Source organism: Trachypithecus francoisi, unplaced genomic scaffold, assembly GCF_009764315.1.
Source record: "Trachypithecus francoisi isolate TF-2019V2 unplaced genomic scaffold, Tfra_2.0 Lachesis_group14, whole genome shotgun sequence".
Lineage (NCBI taxonomy): Eukaryota > Metazoa > Chordata > Mammalia > Primates > Cercopithecidae > Trachypithecus > Trachypithecus francoisi.
This window is the reverse complement of record NW_022681459.1, coordinates 34,567,564-34,587,779: the sequence shown is the minus strand read 5'-3', so window position 1 is coordinate 34,587,779 and position 20,216 is coordinate 34,567,564. Positions and strand designations below refer to the sequence as shown.

Sequence of the window (20,216 nt, the reverse complement as noted above, 5' to 3'; positions counted from 1 at the left end):
GTCTTCTCACCCCAAACAGCCTCTCTTCCCAGGACTGCTTTCCTCTTGTGGTTTCTCACTCATCTGTGGAACTACTGAGTGTTAGCCCCCAGCGATGGACTGTGCTTCCACATCTCCATCTTAAAGCACCCAGAACCCATCCATCAGGAGAGCCAGAGGGCTGTGAGGGGACTTTTCACACACTTTGCTGAGCATTCGGCAGAATGGTGTCTAAGCATGTGGAGCCCAGCTCGCAGCAATGAGACGTAAATGTCAAGGAAACATTAACCACTGTTCTTTTCTTTGTAGCTGAGCTGTGGTCTTAAAATCTCTGAACATTTGCCCTATCCACTGCAGGTAGCAAAAATTCATTGCAGTTAGCAAAATTTGTTTCTAGGTCTCCTGACCTTCTAAAAGCTCTGGAGGTGGGGAGAGATGAAGCTGTGGTGGTCTCACCATCCTGTTCCCCTTAAAGACCCTTCTTTCTCCCCTTCAATGAACATCTTTCCTATCCTAGGGACATTATTAAAGGCTCTCCCCAACCTTGAAGTCTCCCCCGGCGTTGGGCAAAGGGCAGTGGTGTTTTACTTTGATTTTCAGGTGCGGTTGTTTTTTTGGGGGGCAGGGGGTACAACTCTCTCGGGAATGCCGAGCAGGAAGGGGCGACTATCAGGACAGAATTAGAGCATACCTGGTCCTCTGGCTTCCAGTCACCAGAACCCCACCTCGATCTCTAACAAATGTACATCTAGGCTTTTGGAAGCAAAACTTTGCAGTTAAGAAATTCCTTAAAAATCAGAACAATACATCTAACTGGTGATTTTTCCCAAACTTGACTCCCTGACGTCTTATATTGCCAAGTGTGATGATGTTGATGAAGAAAGAGGAGGGGGATGAGGAGGAGAATCATCTCCATCATTATCTTCATTGACAGTAGTGGAGGTGATGATGTTGGTGATAAGGATGGTAAAGATGCCAACATCTTCCCATCTCGTGCAGATTGAAGTCCTAAACCCTTGCTGGTCCATCATCCCCTCTCAGATCTCATCTTCTTTCCTCACCCCCTTACTAGCCCTGTTCCAGCCACACCAACTTTCTTGCTGTTCCTTGAATTCTGCACACATACTCCAGCAGTTAGCATACAGTTCATGTATTCGAATACATGAACATTTAGGAATGAAGGTTTTTATTATTTTATTTTTTCTGTGTTTTTATATTTACTTGTACATTTTTAATGTGTTTATCCCTCCCCACCCTGCCTGTCCACACACACACACATTATTCACATGCATGTGCGCACACACACTCAATATTCACACACACCACACACAGGCATGCTATGATTTTTCTGGGGGGCCAGGCCTTCACTGAGATGCCGGGTGCTTCTACTGAGCAAGATTTCCTCATCTGGAATGGGCTGCTAGGTGAGTGGGCAGACTCTCAAAGCCTTTTTTGTCTGCAAGGTGAGTCTGAACTGGTGGGAAAGAGCTCAGCCCTGAGATGCCAGCCAAGGAAGTCACTGACTGCCCCCTGCAAGCCCAGCAAGCTAAAAATACAGCCTGTGCCGGGAAGTGGACAGGAAGCAGTTCTTGCTGACTACAGGCCTCGGGCCACCTGCCAAGTGTCTGCCATCAGTGGAGCAGTCAGAAGAGGCCGAGTGGAGGAGGGGCGGGGGCCCATGGGCTTCGCTGACAGATGCTGCAAACTGGTGTGCACAAGACCGGGAAGGTGAAAGGCAAGGGCGACTGTAGGCCACAAGCCGAGCCTGAGCTGACCCAACTCTGCGCACTCCAACGGGACTCACCTCAAATAACTGGCATGCATTTGATGTCACCTCCTGCTCACCAGAAAATCACACTTGCGAAGCACATTGGCCTGGGTATGCATCCCAGCTGACATAATTACCAGAGTGGAACTTGGGGCACAGTCTCTGTGCTTCCTTAAGTCTTATCTTTGACATCTGCAAAATGGGCATTGGTTCATTGAGTGGTATAGACGGAGCACTGGCTGCTGTATACCAGGCACTGTTTTAGGTGCTGAGATAGAGTGGTAAACGAAGCAGACAAAATCTCTGCCCCACAGAGCTTCTACTCAAGTGAGAGAGGTAGACCATTGAAGAGTTAATTGAGGTGGACGTAAATCTTTATGTCACATAGGGATGAGTGCTTTGGGGAAGAATAAGCAAAGAAATTGACTGTGGAGCCCAGCAGGGTGCTTTGCAGGGAGGGTGCGGCTTGGGGCACCACTGAGAAGGACTGTGAATGGCCTGAGGAAGGCGTCCATGCTGCCGGCTCAAGGAAGCCCTTTGGTGATGGGGACAGGAGGCTGGAGCTTGCTTGATTGTTTGACAGTGTGGCAATGGCTGAGCGAGTCGGAACTGGGGGGATGGTGGGAGGCATCGGAGTAAATCATGTGGGACCTTGTAAGTCATGTAGGGTTTGGGTTTCCTTTTTATTATCACTGCTATTGTTTATCCTTTTTGAATGAGTGTCTTTGGCTACGAAAGAATTTAGGAAGTGAGGAGGATCGTAATACATGCAGACTGCTGATGTTTTTTAAAGGAATTTAATGATACAGTTTCATTCCCAAGAGTAAACATATCAATCTGCTAGGAATTAGGGTAGAATTTTGATGATAATTTGTCAGAGGGCTCAGGAATGCCCTAATCCTTGATAATCACCAGCACCACCCCCGCTACACCCCTCATTCCAGGTTCCTAAAGTGGCTGACAACCAAAGGAGGAACAGCAAATCACTGTTGAAATTACAGTCCAGCATTAGCTGCCCTAGATTCGCTACCCCTAGTTCCAGGTTCTCTGCTAAATCTGAGCTGAATCCCTCAGTTTAGGCTTTAGAACTAAGTAGTGCAGCCTCTTACCCTCCCTTGAAGCCAAACCTCATCTGTGGATGTTACTAACTAGATATGTGGCTGTTCTCACTCAATAGTCACATGGCCTCACAATGACAACTATGAAAAAAATAGCAGGACATCCGGGCCTCCTGGGAATCAGAAGAAGCTCCCGGGAATCAGAGTTTACAGCTGCCAACTGATAAGTTGGAAGACAGAGTTGCAGAGAGAAATATGAATGCTTAAAGATAACATCTTTCAGGACTTACCAAGCAGGAAAGAGGAAGTTAACACAATGACCACCCAAATCAACAGACACGTAGCTACAGAGAGGCAGAATGTGGAGGCCAGGATCACCCCTGGCCATGACCCTGCCTACTAGCAAATGTGGCATTGTGATGTCCTGCCCAGTAGACTAACTGCTTCTCTCTATGAGATGCAGTAAGAAAGCTTATGGAATAGAGCACAGGGTCTGAAGTTGTTCTGGCATTAGGAGAATGCTGAGAGTACTGACTTTTTCCTGTGAACTTCGTGTCTGTCTGTCTCTGTCTCTTCTCTGTCTCTTTTTCTCTCTCTGTTTCTCCTGCAGAATATGCGAGTGCCCAAGGCCATGGGCAGGGGAACACGCCTAAGCGTTGAGTTTAAGGGTACAGTCTGGGCCAGATACTTCTTCACCAACTGACAGGAATTCCCAGTATCTTATCAGTCACCCTGGGATTCCAGACAAATCTATCTGCCAGCATCTTGCCTTTCTCAGGAACTCTGGACAGCATCTCTTTGTGTCAAAATCCTCCCTCAGTCAGGCTTCAAGGTCAAAGCTGATAGCTGCTACCTTCACATTCCCACACATTCTTGGTTTCTTGTATACATTCCAGTCAGTCATCCACTTCCACGTCTCAATTTCCGGTTCTTTCTTATTGACCTGTTGGCCTAATAACATGCTTCAACTTAGTATTATGATGCTGATTACAATCACCATTTTCCATGCTGTCATCAACATGATTATCATCGCAAATGCAATTATTAGTAACTAGACATGAATACCCTATGCTTTCAGTAATATTATCTGCTTGGCATTACATAGTTGTCAGGTGTCAGTGCCGGCGAAAATGCAGCCAAAGACCCTACAGGAAATTGAATGCATTCCACCTCTATTCCTGTGTGCAGGCACGCATGCATGTGTGTGCGTCGGTGTGTGTGTGTGTTCCTGAAACTGGACACGAGTTTAATTACAAACAGGTGCTTATAGGTTAAGCATCCCAAGTCCAAAAATCCAAAATCCAGAATGCTGCAAAATCCAAAACTTTATTTATTTATTTATTTTTTTGACATAGAGTCTCAGTCTGTCTCCCAGGCTGGAGTGCAGTGGTGCAGTTCTAGCTCATTGCAGCCTTGAACTCAAAGCTCAAGCATCCTCCTGCCTGAGCCCCCGCTCCAGTAACTGAGTCTACAGGTGCATGCCACCATCCCTGGCTAATTTTTTTTTTTAAAGATATAAGGGTCTTTCCTTGTTGCCCAAGTTGGTCTTAACTCCTGGCTTCAAGTGCTTCTCCCACCTTGGCCTCCCAAAATACTGGGATTAAGTCAGTGTAAGCCACTGTGCCTGGCCAAAATCCAACATTTTTAGTGATATGATGCTCAAAGGAAATACTCACTGGAGCATTTCAGATTTTGGATTTTGGGATTAGAGATGCTCAACTGGTAAGTATATATACTGCAAATATTTCAAAATCTGAAAAAAAAAATCCGAAATGCAAAACACTTTTGGTCCCAAGCATTTCAGATAAGGAATACTCAACCTGTATCTCCTTCTGACCTAGGAGAATGTCGAAGAGATTTTCTTAATGGATGATTCCAATTATATCTAGCACCTATAACGGAACCCGGAACTTCGAACGTGCTGCATAATATTTGTTGTTAGGAATTGAGTTACTCCCCTCCTCTGCAACCCCTAGTGTTTCCTAGTAGCCGCCTATAGTGTCTCTGCCCTGTCCCTGGAACCCGTGAAAATGTTACTCAAAAGGAACTTAGCAGATGTGATTATAGTTAGGGACCTTAAGACAGGAGAGGATTCTGCAGTATCCAACTAGATCCTGTCAAACCGCACAAGTCCTTTAAAGCAGAGAACTTTCTCATACTGGAGATGGAGATGTGGCAGACAATAAGTCAGTAAAAATTTGAAAAGTGAAAAGGACTCAGTGTGCCATTACTAGTTTGAAGATGGGAGTACAGCGTCATAAGGAAAACGTACAGCCCTAAGCAGCTGGGAGTCTCTCCCAGGAAACGAAGACCTCAATCCTATAATTGCAGATAACTGACTTCTGCCTGTAACCTGGAGGAATCTGGAAGCGGCTTCCTCCCAGGGCCTTGCAATGAGAGCCCAGCTGGCCAACACCTTGATTTGGGCCATGTGCAACATAGAACAGAGAAACCGACCAAGCTAACCTAGACTTCTGACCTACATAGCAGTGAGATAATAAGTTTGTGTTGTTTGAAGGCATTAAATTTGTGATAATTTTTGTGGCAGCAATAGAAGACTAATATGCTGTAGAATGATACTCACATTCCTTCACAGGACACTCAAAATCTTCATGAACGGGTCTCTCAGCAACCTTTGCCTTCTATTGTGTACTTCCAGATACTCCATGTCCCAGCTACAAATGACACCTCACCATTCCTTTGGCCCCACAGCCCTGTGTTCTCACCTGTGCTTTTGTTCCTGGAAACTTAGGTAGAGCCTTTCCCCTGCTCTCGGCCTGAAAACATCCTCCTTGCTGTCACAGTCTGGAGGCCCCGGCAATGCGGTTTCAGAAGGCAAGTTACTTAATGTGTGAGGGTATGCATTCATCCGTAAAATATAAAAACTTTTGGTGATAAGTATTTTTGAATACCTACTATGTGCCAGGAGCTGGGTATAAAACAATGAACAGCTTTCTTATAAAAAGTATTCCTACTTGGCTGGCATTTCTTTCTTATAAAGTATGCTATGATAATAGGTGATTTCTTTGATGACAGGGGATATTGGTTGAGAAAAAGACAGACATATAACAATTAAATAGACCAGGGACATCATTGACTCAATTAATTATAGCTCTTTAATTTAAAGATGAAGAGAGTTAAGAGTAGAGAGAAAGTGAGGGGTTTGCCTAAGGCCATACACCAGGTCAGTGTCAAATTCAAGATTTAGATCTCTGATCTCCAGACTTCAAGGCCAATGCCTTTTCCACTATTTATTCATTCTTCCAAGTACATGTTTAAAGAGTTATACACAAACAGAAAAGCTCAGATAGTCTGGTATGTTCAGTTATCATTGAGATCAGTGTTGAAAACCTCTCACAACTAGTTTAACAAGAGTAGCAAAATACCAAGAGCTCTGTCTGTGCCTATATATAGCCCTCTTCTAGAGACCAAAGAACTGAAACCATTTGTCCTTAATGATGTATAACATGGCTATTCCCCCCCCCCCCAAAACAATCAGAATTACATGCAGCCATCTTCATTTTCTAAAGCAATATATTGTGGTATGGGGTCTTTTTTTCTGTTAAAAATAAGGAAAAGAAATTTTAAAAAATGCACTGGCTAGCAACAAATGTGCAAAAAATAATGCAAATGAGAGAGTGGGCTCAACCTTTCAACAATGTGGAAAAGAAGTTAAAATGTTAAAGGATGTTTAAAACTGTGCTGAGATGCAAACGTTCATTATAAAGCAAAGAGAAACCTGTAGAGGCGTGTGAACATGTCAATAGTGAGATGCCATAAATGCCAGTCCTCAGTATAGGTGGTGATCTAAAAGAATAGATGTGCTTTCTCCTCCATTTATTACCCTCTCAACCAGCAGACCATACTAACAAGCTGTTAAGAATTGTTGTTTTTTTTTTAAATTAATAAAACCTTTTTTTAACCTTTAAGAGAAGCGGGGATTTCCTTCAGGAGGTCTTTGCGAGGTCTGGCTGCAGTGGTGGATTGGTTGCAAAGTAAAGAATAGAACACATTCTGTCTAGTCAATCATATTACTGGGGAAACATCCAGTCAGTTTATTCAGGACAGAGCCTTTGAGGTCATCTGATTGACCAGTGTCTATGTGTGTTTTGCAGTGAGCGAATAAGAAGACTATTTTTCTGATCAAGAGGTTAAGGGGACAGAGTGGGTGGTCATCCTACCTTGCCTTTGCTCCTGTCATCTCTGGGGCTTGTTTGAGTCACTTCTGTCTTAGAATATTATACTATCTGATGTCAAGACTCACTGTAAAGCTACATTAAGTGTGACAACTTGAAACAGGATAGACAAATCGATAAATAGAATAAAATAGAGGATTTAGAAATGGACTGCCACCTGTGAAGTGACTTGGTGGTTGGCAAAGGCACCGATGCAGTTCTATTGAGAAAGAGTGCTCCTTTCAATAAATGGTACCAAAGTATATGAATAGCCATACAAAAAAAAATTGAGCCTTGAGTCCTACTTCACATAGTATATATTTAAAAATTCTAGATGGATTACAGACCTAAATGTGAAATATTCAACAGAGAAGCTTCTAGCAGGAAACAGAGAGAGTGCCTTCATGACCTTGGGGTGGGCAAACATTTTTAAAGCTAAAGACAATAAATATACTAACTGTAAAAATAAATCAAATTGTACTTCATATATACATATATGTGTGTATAAATATATTCTTCATTAAAAAAATAAGAAAGTTAAGAGACAAGCCACAGAATGGAAGAAGAAATTTCTAAATGAATATATCCAGAAAACAGCTCCTATCTTGAATATATTTTAAGATACCTTTACAAATTAATAAGATAAATGCAAACAAGAATACAAATATGAACAAAAACTTGAATAGGCACTTCACCAAATGAAGTTACCTAAATTGTTAATTAGCACATGAAAAGGTGGTCAGCATCATTAATCATCAGAGAAATGCAAACTGAAACCACAATGTACTATTACTACACACCCACCTGAAAAACGGCTAAAACTAAAAACATTGATAATACTAAGTGTTGAAAAAGACATAGGGCAACTATAATTCTCATATTGCTAATGGGTATGTAAATTGGCAAAACCGCTTTGGAAAATTCTCCATCTGTATCTTCTAAATCCTGTATGCCTATCCTCTGACCCAGCAATTCCACTTCTAGGTATATACCCAAAGAAAATGAATGTATATGTCCACCAAAAGAGATGTATAAGAAGGTGCATAGCAGCTCTTTTCTTAGTAGTCAATGAATAGAAATGAAGTATCTATCATTGGCAGAATGGATAAACACATTATTGAATATTCAGACAATGAAATACTACACAGAAATAATAAAAGAATGACTACTGCTAACCACAACAGCATCACAGATATGAAAGAAGGCAAATACCAAAGTGCATATACTGTGAGATTTCTTTTTAGCAAGTTCACGAGCATGTAAAACTAATCTGTGGAGATAGAAGACATTAAAATGGTAACATCATGGTGTAGGGGTGAGATCAGCTAGAATAAGGATGCGGGAGGATTCAGGCGTTCTAGAAATGATCTATATCTTGATGTGAGGATTGATTACACAGCATGAATAAGTTAAAATTCGTCAAGCTAAAACTTAAAATTTGTGTACTTTACTGTATTTATGTTATCTATGTTTTCTTTTCAAGGCACTGTTCTGTGTTTTAAAATACACATCTTTAGCTCATCAACATCTACCTTCAAATAGTGTTATTCCACTTCACATATAGTGTGAGAACCTTTCAGCAGTATATTTCCATTTCTCATTCCCTTTCTTTGTGTCCTTGTTATTGTTCATTTTACTTCTACAGGTTATAAACTCCCACGATGCCTGCAATGTTTTACTTTAAACTGTTAATAATCTTTTATAGAAGATTTTTAAACTGAAAAATAAATGTGTTATATTTATCCACATATTTACCATATCTAGAACTCTTTATTTTGTGTTGGTACAAATTTCCATCTGGTATCATTGTCCTTCTATCTGAAGAGCTTCTTTTAACATATTTCAGACTTATAATAAATTCAACTTTTCTTTGTCTGGAAAAGTCTTTATTGTGCCTTCACTTTTTTTTTTTTTTTTTTTTTTGAGACAAAGTCTCGCCCTGTTGTCCAGGCCAAAGTACAGTGGTGAAATCTCTGCTCACTGCAACCTCCGCTTCCCATGTTCAAGTGATTCTTGTGCCTCAGCCTCCTAAGTGGCTGGGATTACGGGCACATGCCACCACACCTTGCTGATTTTTTGTATTTTTTAATAGAGACTAGGTTTTGCCATGTTGGCCAGGCTGGTCTTGAACTCCTGACCTCAGGTGATCTACCCACCTTGGCCTCCCAAAGTGCTGGGATTATTACAAGCATGAGCCCCTGTGCCTGGCCTATGCTTTCACTTTTAAAAGATAATTTTACTGGGTATAATATTCTATACTGACAGTTGTTTTTTGGTTGGTTTTCTTTTTCTTTTAGTTCTTTAAGGAAGATTTACTACTATCTTCTGGTTTTCTATTTTCTCACAAGAAGCTGTGTATCCTTCTTATCTTTGTTTCTCTTTATGTAAAATGTATTTTCTCCCCTTTGGCTGCTTTGAAGATTTTCTCTTCATCACTGGTTTTTAATAAGTTATTATATGCCCTGCTGTTTATTTGCTTTGTTTTTTTCTGCTTATGATTCATTGAACTTGTTAGATCAAGTTTTCATTAAATGTAGAAAAATTTTGGCCATTTAAAAAAAATTTTCTGGCCCTGCCTCTTCTCTTACTGAGACTTTAATTACTCAGATATTAGACTGTTTAATATTATCCCATAACTCACTGAGGTTCTGCTCTCTTTTTCTTTCTTTCTTTGCTTTTTTTTTTTTTTTTTTTTGTATTTTTGTCTCTGTGCTTCATTTTGGATTTTTTTTTTGGTTTTCTCTTCAAGTTCACTTGAACTTTTTTTTCAGCAGTGTGTTATGGTTTGGCTCTATGCCCCACCTAAATCTCATGTTGAATTGTAATCCCCACTGTTGGAGCTGGGTCCTGGCAAAAAGTGACTGGATCATGGGGTTGGTTTCTGATGATTTAGCACCATCCCCCTTGCTGTCCTCATAATAGAGTTCTCACAAAATCTGGTTGATTAAAAGTGTGTAGCACGTCCCCCTTTGCTCTCTCTCTCTCTCCTGCTCCTCTGCCATATGAGGATGGTGCTTGCTTCCCCCTTTGCCTTCCACCATGATTGTAAGTTTCTTGACACTTCCCCACAAGCAGAAGTCTGTGCAGCCTGCACAACTGTGAGGTGATTAAATCTCTTTTCTTTATAAACTACCTAGCCTCAGGTAGTTGATAGCAGTGTAGAACAGACCGATACAAGTGTCTAATCTGTTGTTAATCCTAGCAGTGCATTTTCTATTTCAGATATTATAATTTTTATCTCTACAAGTTTCATTTTTAATTTTTAAAATGTTTCTTTCTTTCCCATTATGTTGTTTCCATCTACATTCTTGAGAACCGCTTTGTAATAGTTGTTTTAACTTCCAGTTCTGCTCTTCCCATCATCTCTCCATTTCTGCATCTGTTTCTGTTGGTTCATTTCTCCTTGTTTTGGGTCATATTCTTCTGCTTCTTTGCACTCCTGGTAATTTATGATTGAATGTCACTACTTTTACATTGTGAATTTGATGTGTTGGGTGCTGGATTTTGTTAGATTCCTTGAAACAGTGGTTTAGTTTGTTCTGAGATGCAGTTAAGTTATTTGTAATAAACTTGATCCATTCAAGACTTGCTTTTAAACTTTTCTTGGGACAGATCTACATGGAGTGATCAATTATTCTAGTTTGCCTGGGATTAAGGAGTTTTCCAAGACATGGGACTTTCACTGTAAAACTGGGATTGAAGGGTTTCTGAGAAATGGGATTTTTGGTTTTAAAGCTGGGAAAGCCCAAGGCAAACCAGGACAAGCTGGTCATCCTAGACCCAGAGCATGCTGTTGGCCAGAGATAATTCAGTCCCACTATGAAATTTTGAGTAACCTATCCATTTGACAAGGTCTTTACCCTCTAGCTGGTGAGCACATGGGTTATTCCCAGCTTTGTGGATTCTGGAGATTGTTTCCTGATGGCTTTTTCTTGGCCTTGATTGCTTTCCTTTCATGTATGTTCAAATTAGTACTCAGCGAAAGACATAGATCTCCCTGGAGTTTGTGAGGTTTTTTGTTTGTTTTATTTTTTCTGTGCAGATCCATTTTTCCTATACTCTCCTGCAAATTTTAGCCACCATGGCTACCCTGAACTTCAATCTTTGTATCCTCAACTCAGTGAAACTGATGAACTCTGCATTCTCCCATGCTGTTCTGCTGCCTGGAAACTGCCTCTAGGCAGTAAGCTAGGATAAACATAGGGATAATTTTGTTCGCTTCCTTTTTACAGGAATCCTAGTCCTGAAATGCCTGTTGTCTAGTTCCTGAAAACTGATACATAATATAGTTTGTCTGGCTTTCTTGTTGTTTAAGATGGGAGTGTATATGTAGTCTCTGGTACTTCATTGTTGCCATATGCAGAAGTCTTTACATTTCACACCTCAATATATTTTTTAAATGTATATGTTATAAGTACGTGAAGGAGTTGTTCTTTTTCTGGGTCCACCAGTTTGGATGCTTTCAGTTTAAGCTTACTAAGACAATGGAATATTTGAAAATAATAATGGCAGCTGTTTACTGACTCTCAGCCCTGTGCTGGATGTTTCATATACATTGTCTTGAATTATCACAAAAACATTTAAAGATAGATATTATTGATATCATTATCTCCATTTTAAAGGTATCAAAATTGATATTTAAATCAGTAACTTGACTAAACTCGTCAGCTAGTATATTGAACAGCTTACATATGAATATAGTCTCTCAAGAGTACTCATTTGTCCATACCACAGTGCCTAATGTGTAGTATTAAAACGATATCACACCGGCTGGGCACAGTGGCTCACGCCTGTAATTCCAGCACTTTGAGAGGCCAAGGTGGGTGGATCACCCTGAGATCAGGAGTTTGAGACCAGCCTGATCAACATGGTGAAACCCTGTCTCTACTAAAAATACAAAAATTAGCTGGGTGCAGTGGCGGGTGCCTGTGATCTCAGCTGCTTGGGAGGCTGAGGCAGGAGAATTGCTTGAACCCGGGAGGCAGAGGTTGCAGTGAGCCAAGATCACACTGTTGCACTCCAGCCTGGGCAACAAGAGCAAAACTCCATCTCAAAAAAACAAACAAACAAAAACAAACAAACAAACAAAAAAGATAATCATACCAAAAACCGTAGAAGTCAAAAGAATTTGTGGTGAAAAGGTTAGATCTTGCAGAAAATTTAAGTAATTCTGATAATAGCGTTTTTTGCAATATAGGTGAATAACGAATGTGTTATTTTGTTTGTGTGTGTGTGTGTGAGAGAGAGAGAGAGAATGAATCTGGGTGCAGATTTCTATGTGCATGTTTTTGGTGAAGTGAATAAAGGAGCTTCACCTGGCCACATTGACCTTCTTCGAGCCCTGGTGACTTTGAATATGATACTGAAATTGTATTCAATTCCCAAAGTTATTATTTTAATTTCCTAGGCTCCTAGGGCTGTTCTAACAATTACCATAAACTTAGTGGCTTACAACAACAGAAATGTATTTTCTTCAGTTCTGGAGGCCAGAATTCCCAAATTGAGGTTTCAGCAGAGCCGCACACCCCCTGAAGGCTCAAGGGGAGAATCCTTCCTTGGCTCCTCCAGCTTCTAGTGACTCTCGGCATTTCTTGGCTTGTGGCAGCATCACTCTATCTCTGCTGCCATCTTCCCATGGTCTTCTTTCCTGTATCTTTCTGTCTTTTCCTCATCTCTTCTCTTCCAAGGACTTGCTAGTGGATTTAGTGTGCCTCCCCCTAAACTCCCACCAATCTAAGATGATTTCATCAGATATCCTTAACTGGATTACATCTGAAAAGACCCTAGTTCCCAAAGAGGTCACATTCACAGGTATCAGAGGTTAGGACTTGGACATAGCTTTTTGAGGAATACAATTCATTTCACTACTGTTTTTATGAGAGCTCTGAGAGTCTTCCAAATGGCTGCTCTTTCGTACTCTACCAGGGAGGCTATCAAGCTGTCTTGAAGGAAGGTGGTTTGGACACGTCTGTGTTCATTTCCAAGGTGTTGAAGGTTTTAGACAGTTAAATAACAGAAGCGTGCCCTTTTACTTTGCTAGGCCAGCTCTCCGCTTGATCCCACAGAAGCTGGCTACCTTGCAGCCCAGGCAGTTATCTCCTGTAATTATTCATAAACCACAACTGAGAAATAACTCTAGACACCCACATCTGAACAAGCTGAACCTCTAACTTGTACATCCAAGCCTGAGTGTGACTTCTCTCCAGGTATCTCTCTTTCCATTTGGGCAGCAAGACAGCCCTTGGGTCCTCGCCACTTTTGAGTCAGAGATTCTATCTTCCAAGATTCTGTTTCACTCCCTCTCTGCATATATTTGATGACCAGGTATCCTGTTTTATAACTTTCTTATAATGTCTTTTTATCTGCGCACGTAAGCAACAACTTTTCTTCTTAATTCTTCTTTGTGACCTTGCCAACTAAGAATCTTGAACATGATGAGACTGAATGTTTAAGGCATTAGACTTAATAACTAGGTCATTACCACTATTTACTAACATGGACTCATTCACAGTGATCTTTTCTTTTCGCCTTGCTGCAACATAATGAGGTTATTAATTACAGCAAAAGGTGTAAGTACTCCCAGTTTGCTCTAATGCTGTCTGGGGAGATGGCTGGGTCTTTGGTCATAATTCCTGTTAGATGACTCCAAGGAGATACAGTTAAGTTGCCATGAAATGATATTTCCCTTCTATGTAAACTTGTTTTTTTCTTTAAATGGGTTGTCTTTAGGTCCCTAAAATTCCCAGTTATAATCCACCTAATGCCTCCTTTGGCTGAACAGTGGAGGCCATGGAATGTGGCAGTTAAAAGCACAGGCCTGGCTGGGCATGGTGGCTCACACCTGTAATCCCAGCACTTTGGGAGGCTGAGGCGGGAGGATCACAAGGTCAGGAGTTTGAGACCAGCCTGGCCAACATGGTGAAACCCCCTTTCTACTACTAAAAAAAAAATTAGCTGGGCATGGTGGTGGGTACCTGTAATCCCAGCTACTCGGGAGTGAGGCAGGAGAATTGCTTGAAACTGGAAGGCAGAGGTTGCAGTGAGCCAAGATCGAGCCATTGCACTCCAGCATGGGGGAAAGAATAAAACTCCATCTGAAAACAACAACAACCGTAACAAAACACAGGCCCCGGAGCCACACTGCCTGGGTTTGAATACCAGCTCTGCTACCTACTATATGATGCTGCACACATTTTTTGATCTTTTTCTGCCTCCGTTTCCTCATCTGGACAAATGCAAGGATTAAATGAATTCATATATGTAAAATGCTTAGGCCAGTACCTGGCACATAGTGAGTGCCTCATACATGTGAGTGGTTATGTTCATCCATTAAACCCAAAGAAATTGCTTTTGGCATCTACTGTGTATAAGGCACAGTTTGGTGCTATGCACTTTAGCCGGTAGCATTATAGGTTGACTTGTCACCCCCAAAATTCATATGTTGAAATCCTAACCCACAGTAGAATATGACCTTATTTGGAAATAGGGTCTTTAAAGAGGTAATCAAGTTAAAGTGAGGCCATTAAAGTGAGGGTAGTGTATATGACCAGTGTCCTTATAAGAAGAGAAACTTTGAATGTAGAAGGAGGACAGTGTAAGGAGACACAGGGAGCAGATGGTTGTCTACAAGCCAAGGAGAGAGGTCTGGAACACATCCTTCCTTTACGGCCCTCAGCAGGAACCAGCCCTACCAGCACCTTGATTTAGGAGTTCTAGCCTCCAGAACTGTGGAGAATGAATTTATGCTGTTTAAGCCACCTATTACAGCAACCTTGGGAGACTAAGACAGATGTCTTAGTGAGATTATAGTGAGAAATCCCAGGGAGCATGTCATCTGGTAAGAAGGATGTATTCCATGGGACTCTGGTTGTAAGCAACAGAAATCCACGAAAGCTCACTTAAACCAATGGGCAACCCAAAAGATGAACTCACAAAATCCAAAGGTAGGTCTGTAGCTGGCACATAAACATCAAGTGGGCTCCCCATCACTTGCCCCACGCCCTCTCTTGGTGACTGTGATATTCCTCTCTCTCTCTGTCTCTCTCTCTCTTTCTCCACCCTGGTTTTCTGTGCTTCACCAGTGCAAATGGGAGAAAACGTGGTCCTAAATAGCACCCAGGGTTGTGCATTACAGATACAACCACCTAGAAAGAAACTGCATGACTCACTCATCAGTTTCAAACTCTCAGGGAAGAGTATCTCATTCTTCCACCCCGAGTCAGATACTTACCCCTTCAACCGTGACCAAAAGGGCAGTATGTCAGTGAACAATCATGGTGCTGCTGCTGTAACCAGATGGATAGAGCAAGAGGAAGGGGCCATTACCAAGAAAAGAAAACCGGGCATATGACCAGGGTGGGGGGTGGAGTGGGTCCATTAATAGAGATAAATAATCACAGAGTTATGATGCCATACTACTGTACAGCATGAAGGTAAAAAATTCTAGAGAAAATGTCCCATCGAACAGCATCTGGCATGTTCTAGTCTTGGAGCTGGAGTTGCTTCTTCCACCTTCAAAGAGGCAGAAATCAGCAAGGATTAAAAGCATAGGTCCTTGAATCAGAGACACATGGGCTTCAATCCAGTTTGGCCTTGTATTAATTGTGCTGCCTTGGACATGTCACCAGGCCTCTTAGAGCCTCAGCTTCCTCATCTTTCAAAAAGAAAGATGAAAATGTCACCAGCTTCCCAAGTTTGAGGTGAGCTTTAAAGGTGTATTTGGCACCTCTAAGTACCCAATATGTGTTAACCGTTGTTACCACCATTGGTATTTGATGAATCCTTTTTTGCTTTGCTTTCTTCTTCAGGCTGAATTCTCGGAGTTGAACCTAGCAGCCTATGTTACCGGAGGCTGCATGGTGGACATGCAGGTCGTGAGAAATGGGGCCAAAGTGGTGAGGTAAGTAGGACTAAAATATGCAGAACCTTCTGAGAATTGCATATGTAGAACCTCATGTAGCCCACCCCTCCGTCTACTGCCTGCGACCTAACTCCTATGCTACATGTACTTTCCTATACAGAATGTCTGCTTCCCAGGTGTGGTTGCAGTAGTAATGACCAGCGGCACAAATCATAGGGGCAGCACCTGTAGTGTCCCCGAGTGAGCCCTGGGCTTAGAGAGAAAAGACTTGGGTTCCATTTCTGGCTTTGAGGCTCTGCTCTGACATATTATTTAGTCTCTTGTGTCCTCTGCTTCTCATCTGCAGCATGATGATATGCACTGAAGTTACAGGCTGCTAAAGTTTACAGAAATTCACATATATGACAGCACCCTGTTAACTCTATAAAGTGCGGTACGAATGGAAGGCTTTATTAGAATAAATGAAATTCAGCTTCCTGCAATAGGGCAGACTAAGTGTTCGTAGAATCTTCTCCGAGTAGACCAAAACTGAAAGCACTAGATATATAATATGTTCAAAAAAATCTGTTTGTAATTTATGCTGAATTGGAGAGCAAGTGAAAGGTTTATTCAGAAGCCGGAAATGACAAGAATGTGTAAATCCATTGGTGAGATAAGCACGTGCATAAATACATTGCTATCTACTTAAGTCCCCAGAGAATGATAGACACTAGGTCTTGTGAGGGTTTAGGGAAGGAAGAGAGAGGATTCAGATTTGGGAAAGGAGGAAAAATAGGAAGAGCTTTGAGGAAAAGGTAACATTTGTTCTGAGCCTGGTCCAATGGTAGAATGTGGACATTCTCAGACTGGGTGTAGAGAAAGAGAAATATATCCTAAGAGTAGGAAACAGCCTCTGCAAATAAAGACAGATCCAAAACAAAGGTGAGTGATGTTTGGTGTATTAGTCTGTTTTCATGCTGCTGATAAAGATATACTCGGGACTGGGTAATTCATAAAGAAAAGGAGGTTGAATGGACTCACAGTTTCACGTGGCTGAGGAGGCCTCACAATCACGGCGGAAGGTGAAAGGCAGATCTTACCTGATGGCAGACAAGAGAGAATGAGAGTCTGTGCAGGGAAACTGCCCTTTATAAAATCATCAGATCTCCTGAGACTTACTCACTATCATGAGACCAGCATGAGCAAGAGCCACCCCATGAGTCAATTACTTCCCACCAGGTCCCTCCCACAACACATGGGAATTGTGGGAGCTACAATTCAAGATAAGATTTGGGTGGGGACACAGCCAAACCGTATCAATTATGATAAGTCAACTAATTTGGCTCATTCTTTATTGAGTACCTACTGTATGCCATGAAAGACATTACATGGCTTCCTATTTCTAGTAACAGTGGGCTAGGTCATTTGGACCAGCTTTTTCCCTGAAAACAACTTAAAAACTGATACTAAATAATTACAATCTTTAAAGGCCTTCTAAGAGTTGGTGTGACAGTAAAGAATTACCAGGAAGAGACTGATGGGAAAATGAAAACCCAGAGAGGTAAATAAGTACAAAGCCACCTGTATCCTGACAGTATTTGCTAGGTCAGCCAAATTTGGAACGGATTTTGAGAGCTTAGTGGAGGCAAGGGAGACAGAAATCAACACTCAGGGCCACTCAGAATAGGGAGTGTAACAGTAGACCCTCTCCACAATAAACTGAGATTCCCCAAAGGACTATACCTTCTAGGTGAACATGAATTACAAGTAGGTGAGCCCTCACAAGTACTTGCAGCTTGAATTGCAGTTTGAATAACCCAGCCCTCCAGGAAACCTCAAGCATTGAACTTGGTTTATGGTGATCCCAGACGTGCCAGAAATAAAAGCAAATCCTGTGTAAAGGAAGGCACTTTCAAGCTAGACTTCAAATGATCCTTCAAATAATTTTTTTGTATAATAGCTAGCATGTAGTCAAAGATAACCAGGTGAAACAGAAACAATAGACAATGGAGACAGAACCTCAAAGACAGAAGACATTAGAATTATCAGACAGATTATTTTTAAAAACTATACATATCAAATTGAAAAAAATCAAGTTTGGAGATATCTGCAGAGAAAAAGACACTACAAAAAGTGATATAACCAGGTTTTTTTTCTTTTTTTTTGTTTTGAGATGGAGTCTTGCTCTTGTTGCCCAGGCTGGAGTGCAATGGCATGATCTTGGCTCACCGCAACCTCCATCTCCCAGGTTTAAGCAATTCTCCTGCTTCAGCCTCCTGAGTAGCTGGGATTACAGACATGCACCACCACACCCGGCTAATTTTGTATTTTTAGTAGAAATGGGGTTTTGCCGTATTGGTGAAGCTGGTCTCAAACTCCTGACCTCAGGAGATCCACCTGCCTCGGCCTCCCAAAATGCTGGCGTGAGCCACCGCGCCCAGCTGATATAACCAGTTAGAAAACACACACACACACAACTTCTAGAAATGAAAACTACAATAATCAAAATTATTGTGTTTAACATCCAGTAGACACAGCTGAAAAAGTGTTTATGAAATGAAAGGTACAGCTGAAGAGATTATCCTGAACGAAGCACAGAGAGAAAAAGATTGGAGGTGCAGGAAAGACTGTTAGATCCTAGGAGAGGGTCTAACATTCATTTAATCAGAATCTCAAAAGAGAGAGGTAAAAGAATAGAGCAGAGACAGTATTTGAAGAAATGATTGTTTTGGAAAGATACCAAACCACAAAAAACAGAAGCTTGGCAAATTTCAAGCAGGATAAATAAAAATAATTCCACACCAAGACTCGATAGTAATATTTAGAAAGAAAAAGCCAGAGGGAAAAAGGCAGATTACAGATGGTCCCCAGTTTATGATGGTTTCACTTATGATTTTTTGACTTTATGATGATACAAGCGACACTCATTCAGCAGAACATTAATAAATTGCATGAGATCTTCAACGCTTTTTTATAAAATAGGCTTTTTGTTCAAATATTTTGCCCAGCTATAGGCTAATGTAAGTGCTCTGATAATGTTTAAGGTAGGCTAGGCTAAGTGATGACGTTTGGTAGGTTAGGTGTAATAAATGCATTTTCTTTTTTTTTTTTTTTTGAGACAGAGTCTTGTTCTGTCGCCCAGGCTGGAGTGCAGTGGCGCAATCTTGGTTCACTGCAAGCTCTGCCTTCCGGGTTCATTCCATTCTCCTGTCTCAGCCTCCTGAATAACTGGGACTACAGGCACCCACCGCCATGCCCGGCTAATGTTTTGTATTTTTAGTAGAGACAGGGTTTCACCGTGTTAGCCAGGATGGTCTCCATCTCCTGACCTCGTGATCCGCCCGCTTCGGCCTCCACCAAATGCTGGGATTACAGGTGTGAGCCGCTGCGCCCGGCCAATAAAGGCATTTTCAACTTAGGATATTTTCAACTTACAATGGGTTTATTGGGATACAGCCCCTTCGTAAGTCAAGGAACATCTGTACTTTTGTTAAAGTAACAGACTAGCAGCTTCCTGAGAACAATGGTGGAAAAACGTCTTCAGTGTGCTGAGAGAAATTAATTGCCAACCTATAATTCTTTCCTCAGAGAAACATCTTTTATGAGTGATGGCAAAATAAAAACATTTACAGACCTTCGAAAAGGGAAACTATAAAGTATGGATGTACTTTAGGCAAAAAGAAAGCGATCTCAGGTTAACATAGAGCTGCAAGATTATGTGAAGGGCAAAGAAGGTGGTGTTAATAGGTATTGTCTTCAAAAGACAATAAAATAATTTTATGGATTTAAAAATATGTGAAGGATTAAAATATACAACATTAAGTTAGTAGAGATTGAGGGTAAATGGAATTAAGATGTTCTGAGGCCCTTGTATTGTCAGGGAAAAAGTAAACATGGCCAGGTGTGGTGGCTCACGCTTGTAAATCCCAGCACTTTGGGAGGCCAGGTGTGTGGATTGCTTGAGCTCAGGAGTTTGAGGCCAGCCTGAGCAAAATGGTGACACCCCATCTCTATGAAAAATACAAAAAAAACACAAAAACCCAGCAGGGCATGGTTGTGCACACCTGTAATCCCAGCTACTCGGGGAGGCTGAGTTGGGAGAATTGATTGAGCCCGGGGAGGTCAAAGCTGCAGTGAGCCATGATCACGCCACTGCACTTTAGCCTGGTTGACAGAGAAATACCCTGTCTCAAAAAAAAAAAAGTAAATATATTGATTAATAACAGGCTTTAAAAACCAACACAGAACAGGTGTTATAAATAACCCAAAGTAAATGGTCGATTAACACCCAGTATATCAGCAGGTCTGAGCTGCTATCATTCTGAATTGCTTATATAGCAGTGCTAGTTATTAAAATATTGAAATTTTTCTATACGAGTTGGTAAACAGCCATTGCC

The 20,216-nt window shown here is 41.4% G+C and overlaps 1 protein-coding gene across 1 annotated transcript in view; it reads left to right on the top strand.

Moving 5' to 3' along the window:
* SYN3 (synapsin III) overlaps window positions 1–20,216 on the top strand; it is a 494,630-nt gene that overhangs the window by 51,844 nt on the left and 422,570 nt on the right. The window contains exon 3 of the mRNA XM_033234030.1: window positions 15,788–15,879. Within this exon, the coding sequence (XP_033089921.1) occupies window positions 15,788–15,879 (92 nt within the window). The remainder of the gene's footprint in view (window positions 1–15,787; window positions 15,880–20,216) is intronic.